The 7,285-nt window shown below is 53.8% G+C and overlaps 1 protein-coding gene across 1 annotated transcript in view; it reads left to right on the forward strand.

Annotated features, from left to right (window-relative positions):
- The first annotated feature begins 1,350 nt into the window (after nucleotides 1-1,350).
- Nucleotides 1,351-7,285, forward strand: part of LOC107307512 (E3 ubiquitin-protein ligase TRIM39) — a 10,424-nt gene continuing 4,489 nt past the window's right edge. Inside the window, 2 exon segments of the mRNA XM_015851019.1 lie at nucleotides 1,351-1,380; nucleotides 3,437-3,741. Coding sequence (XP_015706505.1) covers nucleotides 1,351-1,380; nucleotides 3,437-3,741 — 335 coding nt within the window.

Below are 7,285 nucleotides of genomic sequence, written 5' to 3' on the forward strand. Positions count from 1 at the left end.
ATAGGACCCCCCTGCCCCATAGGACCCCCATAGACTCCCCATAGGACCCCCATAAACCCCTCCCTGCCCCATAGGACCTCATTAGGACCCTTATAGGGCCCCCATAAGCCTCTTCTGCCCCATAGGACCCCATAGGACCCCCATAGACCTCCGATAGGACCCCCATAAGACCCCCATAAGCCCCATAGGACCCCCATAAACCCCATGGGACCCCCATAGACCCCATAGACCCCCATAGGACCTGGAATAGGAAGTTGAGCCTCTGCAGCGCCTCCCGGTCCCGCACCGCCGCCATGGCGCCGCTCTCCGCTCCCATTGGCTGAGCGGCCCTCAGAGAGGCGGGGCTTGCTACGTTCTACGGCTTCCCATTGGTCGCCTGATGGGCGGAAGGGGCGGGGATTCCCGCGGAGAGCGTGGCGCACGGTGATGACGTTGCTTTCGGTGAGTGTGTGTTACACGTCACTTCCGGCGGCTGGATATTTGCGTCACTTCCGGGGGCGGAGCTGCGTAGCGGTGAGTTGGGAGCGGCGGCGGGTCCTATGGAAACCCTATAGAAACCCTATATAACCCTATATAACCCTATGGAAACCCTATAGAGACCCTATAGAGGCCCTATAGAGGACCTATAGGCGCTCAATGGGGCTCTATTGGGGCCCTGAAGGCCCTATATAAGACCCCCATCTATGGGACCCTATAGTTGTTCTATGAGGCTTCCGGTGGGGTCCTATAGGGATCCTATAGGCGTTCAGTGGGGCCCTATAGACCCTCCATAGGGCGCTATAGACCCTCCATAGGGCCCTATAGACCCTCCATAGGGCCCTATAGACCGTATATAGGGCCTTATAGACCCCCCATAGGGGCCCTATAGACGCCCTATAGGTTCTTATAGGGATTATATGGGGTCTAATTGGGGTCCTATAAGGATCCTATAGGTGTTGTGTGGGGCCCTATAGATTCCTATAGAGATTATATGGGGTCTAATTGGGGCTCCATGGGGATCCTATAGGAGTTCAGTGGGGCCCTATAGACCCTCCATAGGGCCCTATAGACCCTCCATAGGGCCCTATAGACCCTCCATAGGGCCCTATAGACCCTCCATAGGGCCTTATAGACCCTCCATAGGGCCCTATAGACCCTCCCCAGCCCCCCCCCAATCCATCATGGCGGACCCCCTGGAGACCCTCCATGTTGAAGCCAGCTTTACCCCCCCAAATCCCCCCCTTAGGACCCCAAATCCCCCCCAAACCACCTCAAATGCCCCCAGACCCTCCTTAGGACCCCCTTACCCCATTTTCCTCTTTTAACCCCCTTTATGCTGTTCTTCCCAGCCCCCCCCGCCAGAGATCCAACATGGCGGCACCCATCCTGGAGACCCTCCATGTCGAAGCCAGCTTCACCCCCCCCAAATACCCCCTTAGGACCCAACCCCCCCTTAAAGGACCCTCAAGACCCTTAGGACCCCCCAGGACCCCTCATGACCCTCTATCTCTTTATTTAAACCCCTTTATGGCTGTTTCTTTTCCAGCCCCCCCGCAAATCAACATGGGCGGACCCCTGGAGCCCTTCGCTCGTGTGAAGCAGCTTCACTCCTCCCCAAGATACCCCCTTAGGACCCCAAATCCCCCAGACCCCTTTAGGACCCCAAGACCCCTTAGGACCCTCTAGACCCCCCCAGGACCCCCTTAGGACCCCTTATCCTCTATTTAACCCCCCTTTAATGCTGATTCTCTCCCAGGCCCCCCCCAGATCCATCATGGCGACCCCTGGACGAAACCCTCCATGTCGAAGCCACTTTACCTCCCGCAAATCCCGCCCTAGGACCCCATATCCCCTTAGACCCTTTAGAACACCCTTTAAACCCCCCCGTTAAGGACCTCATTTACCCCCATTTTCCTCCTATTTACACCCCCTTTTTGCTGTTCTTTCCCCAGCCCCCCCCAACATCACCTGGCGGACCCCCTGGAGACCCTCCATGTTGAAGCCCATGCTTCACCCTCAAATCGCCTCCCCTTAGGACCCAAATCCCCCCAAACCCCCTTAGGACCTTCATAGACCCCCTTAGGACCACCCTTAGGACCCCTTATCCTCCCATTTAACCCTCTTCTTTCCTATTCTCGGTCCCAGCCCCCCCCCAAATCCATCATGGCGGACTCCCCTGGACGAACCCTCCATGTCAAAGCCAGCTTTACCTCCCCAAATCCCCCCCTTAGGACCCTCAAGACCCCTTCAGGACCCCCTCAACCCCCATCAGGACCCCTTAGGACCCCAGGACCCTTGAAGGACCCTCTATCTCCTCTTATTTAAACCCTATTTTTGCTGTTCTTTCCCCTCAGCCCCCCCCGCCCAAATCCATCATGGCGGGACCACTCTGGAGACCCTCCATGTTGAAGCCAGCCTTCCCCCCAACAGACCCGCCCAAATACCCAAATCCCCCTTAGGACCCCAAAACCCCCCTTAGGACACCTGCAAGACCCCCTTAGGATACCGCTCCTAGGAACCACCTTATGTGCTCCCATTTACCTCTTCTTCCTATTCTCTCCCCAGCCCCCGCAAGATTCCATCATGGCGGATCCCTCGGGAGACCTCCACAGTTGAAGCCAGTTGTTTCCGACCCCCAACACCCCCCCCAATTCCCCCAAATCCCCCTAGGACCCCCGAAACCCGCACTTTAGGACCTTCATAGACCCCTCAGGACCCCCAGGACCCTCATGACCCCTCTATCCTCCTATTTAACCTCCCATTTTTGCTATTCTTTCCCCAGCCCCCCCCCCAGATCCATCATGGCGGACCCCTGGAGACCCTCTGTGTCAAGACGCCAGCTGTCACCCCCCAAACCCCCCCTTTAGGACCCAAATCCCCCCCCAAACCCCCTTAGGAACGCCTCATAGAACCCCCTTAGGACCCCCAGGATCCCCTTAGGACCCCTTTCGCCATTTAAACCCATTTTTGCTATATTCTTTTCCCGCCCCCACCACAAATCCATCATGGCGGATCCCTGGAGACCCACCATGTCAAAGCCAGTTTCACCCCCCCAAATGCCCCTTAGGACCGCAAGACCTCGCTTAGGACGCCTCAGAGACCTTCAGGACCCCCTTAGCCCCCCCAGGACGCTCAATTACCCCCATTTATTCCTCTATTTGAACCCCTTTTTGCTGATCTTTCCCCCAGCCCCCCCCAAATCCATCATGGCGGACGCCCCTGGAAACCCTCCATGTTGAAAGGCCACTTTTACCTTCCCCAAGATCCCCCCTTAAGGACGCCTCAAGACCCCTTCAGGGACCAGCCTCAAGCCCACATCAGGACCCCTTAGGACCCCCAGGACCCCCTTAGGACCCCTTATCCTCTTATTTACCCCCCTTTATGCTATTCTTTCCCCAGCCCCCCGCCCCAAATCCAACATGGCGGACCCTTGAGAGCCGCTCCATGCTCGAAGCAGCCTTGCTTACTGTGTGCCTGGAGTTCCTTCAGGACCGCGGTTCTGATCGATTGCGGCCACAAATTTCTGCCGTGCTTGTAATCACCCCGTTGGTGGGAAGGGCTGGAAGGTTCTTATCCATGTCCAGTATGTCGGAAAAGCTCCAGACGACGTCGGTTCCGACCCAATAGACAACTGGGCAACATGGCGGAGGCGGCCCGACAACTGAGAGCTATGAAGAGGAAAGCTGGGGGGGTGAATGGGGACGGGGAGGATGAGGAGGGTGAAGGGAGGTGTGAAGAACATGGGCGAGACCTCGCTGACAGGTTCTTCTTTTGTGCATGGAGGAGATGGAAAGGTTGTGTGCGCTCAGTGCGAAGTGACGTGTGTCAATGGGCAACATCAGCTGATGGGGCTGCAAGAGGCTGCCAGGCACGGAAAGGTGGGTTATGTGGGGGGATATGGGGGGATATGGGGTTATATGGGGGTGTATGGGGAGATATGGGCGTTATATGGGGTTATATGGGGGGATATGATGGGGTATGGGGTGGATATGGGTGTTATATGGGGAGATATGGGGGTTATAATGGGGGGATATGGGGGTTGTAATGGCGGGGGGATAGTAGGGTGTTAATGGTGGGTTTATATGGGGGGATATAGGGGGTTATGATGGGATGATATGGGGGACAGTGGGGTTTATATGGGTTATAGGGGTTATATGGGTTTATAGTGGGGGGATAGTGGGGTGTGTCAATGGCACCAATAGCTGATCGGGGCTGCAAAGAGCTGACCAGGAGAGGGGAATAGGTGGGTATATATGGGGGGATATATGGGGTTTCATGGGCGAGATAAGGGGGGATATGGGGGGCGAATAGTGGAGAGTGGGATATGGGGTGATATGATGGGGTTAAATGGGGTGGATATGATAGGGTTCTATGAGGTGATATGGGGGTTATATGGGGTTATATGGGGGGATATGATGGGATATGGGGGGATATGATGGGGTATGGGGTGGATATGGGGGTTATATGAGGTTATATGGGGGTTATATGGGGTTTTATGGGGGTTATATGGGGTTATATGGGAGCTATAGGGGGTTATATGGGGTTATATGGGGAGATATGGGGTTATATGGGGTATATGGGGTTATATGGGGTTATATGGGGGATATGATGGGGTATGGGGTGGATATGGGGATTATATGGGGCTTATATGGGGTTATATAGGGGTATATGGGGTGTGTCAATGGGCACCATCAGCTGATGGGGCTGCAAGAGGCTGCCAGGAGGGGAAAGGTGGGTTATGTGGGGTTATATGGGGGGATATGGGGAGATATGGGAGATATTGGGGGTTATATGGGGAGGATATAGGGTTATATGGGGTTATATGGGGGAGATATGGGGTTATATGGGGTATATGGGGGGATATGGGGGGATATGATGGGGTATGGGGTGGATATGGGGTTATATATGGGGTTAGTATGGGATTATAGGGTTATATGGAGATATGGGAGGTAATATGGGGTTATAATGGGGTTATATGTTATATGGGCTATATGGGGTTATATGGGGTTATACTGGGGTAATATGGGTTAATATGGGGTTATATGGGGTAATATGGGGTGGTGTAATGGCACCATCAGCTGATGGGGCTGCAAGAGGCTGCCAGGAGGGGAAAGGTGGGTTATGTGGGGTTGTATGGGGTTATATGGGGAGATATGGGGGTTATTTGGGGAGATAATGGGGGTTATATGGGGGCTATATGGGGTTATATGGGGGTTATATGGGGTTATATGGGGGTTATATGGGAGCTATAGGAGGTTATATGTGGGTTATATGGGTAGGTTAATAATGATCATAGGGTTATATGGGGCTTATATGGGGGTGATATGGGGTTGATAAGTGGGGAGATGGGGTGGGGGATATAGGGGTTTAGTGGGGTTATATGGGGTTATATGGGTGTATGGGATTGGGCATTGGGGTATATGGGGTTATATGGGGGTATATGGGGCTATATTGGCGGTTATATTGGGGTATATATGTATGTAATATTGGGGGTGGCTGTCAAGTGGGCACATCAGCTGCTGGGAGCTGCAATGAGGCTGCGAGGAGGGAAAGGTGGGTTAGTATGGGGTTTATGGGAGATATGGGGGATATGGGGTGTGGAGGGGGATTGGGGGTATTGGGGGGTATATGAGGGGAGATATGAATAGGGTAGTGGGGGGATCATGATGGGTAATAGGTGGGGATTAACTGGGGGTTATGTGGGGGATAGTGATGGGGTGATGGGAGATATGGGGGTTTAGTGGGGGGATATGGATGGGGTATGGGGTGGATATGTGGGGCTATGGGGGTTATGGGGGATATGCTGGGTTATGGGGTCGATATAAGGGGAGCTATGGGGATTATGGGGGGTATCATGCTGGGTTGATGGGGGTGGATATAGGGGGCTCATGGGGTTATATGGGGGGATATGGCTGGTATATGGGTGGATATTGTGGGGCTAGGTGGGGGTTATAGTGGCTGGGATAGTGCTGGGTTATGGGGTGGATATTGGGGCTATGGGGCCGTGCATGGGGCAGCGCCGCCATAGATGCCCCGTTGCCCCTCAGGAGCGGTCTGCAGCGGCTGCATTGGAGCCGCTGGAAGGCAGCAAGGCTAGCTCGACCTGCAGCAGCAGCGAGCGGCAGGAGGACGGGCAAAACACGGCGAATCAGGGGGTGGAAGCACCTTTTAAAACCCATTTAACCGCCAATTATACACCCAATTCACCCCTATAGCCCCTTATCCCCGCCATGCCCTATCCGCTTACCGCCATTACCCCTATAATCCCGCCCATATACCCCCATATCCCCCGTATAACGCACGCGTATATCCCCTTAGCCACCTATATCCATACGACGCCCTATATCCCCTATTATACGCCCCTAGTAACTCTATACTCCTGCTTTAGCCCCCTAATTTACCGCCCCTTATCCCCTTATATCCCCTATATCCCCATTAACGCTCTATAATGCCCCGGTCCCATATCCTCTGCTATATCCCCCAATATCCGCCCCATTAACCCCTATACCCCCCTATTCCCTCCTGCCGCCTCCCTATATCCCCCTATTAACCGCTAGATCCCGCTACTGACTCGCCCTATTTAACCCGCCATATCCCCGTAATAGCGTCCCTTTAAGCCCTATATCCCCTATACCTCTCAACTTCCCCTAATCCCTCAATTCCCCATAGCTGGCCCTATTTACCCTAATATCCCCTATATCCCCTATTAACGTCTCTGTACTCCCCAAAATTTAACCCTTAGTAAATTCCCCCCTGTATCCCCCCTATAACTTCCTATACCCCTTATATCCCCGTTATTTTATACTCCCTTATATATTCCCCAACATCCCCTATTCCCCTCCATCCCCCTATGTGAACCTATATCCCCCTATACCCCCCTATTCCCCCCTCCATCCCCCCATTAACCCCCATATTAACCCCTATACCCGCCTATATCCCCCTATATCCCCCTATATCCCTATCCCCCCTCTATTCCTCCCGTCCCCATTAACCCACTATTAAACGAGCTATATCCCCCTATAATCCCGCCTTATTCCCGCCCTCCATCTCGCCCAATTAACCCCCAATATTAACTCCCTATATCCCCTATGATCCCCCGCTATGATCCCCTAATATCCCCCCTGATATATCCTCCTATCTCCCTCTATACCCCTATAGTCTCCCCTATATCCGCCCTAGGAATCTCCCCCTATATCCCCTTATAGATTCCCCCTATATATCCCCTATATCCCCTATATCCCTATATCCCACCTATATCCCTATGTCCCCTATATCCCAACCCATAGTCCCCCTATATCCCCTAATC

This window comes from Coturnix japonica, unplaced genomic scaffold (assembly GCF_001577835.2).
Source record: "Coturnix japonica isolate 7356 unplaced genomic scaffold, Coturnix japonica 2.1 chrUnrandom645, whole genome shotgun sequence".
NCBI lineage: Eukaryota > Metazoa > Chordata > Aves > Galliformes > Phasianidae > Coturnix > Coturnix japonica.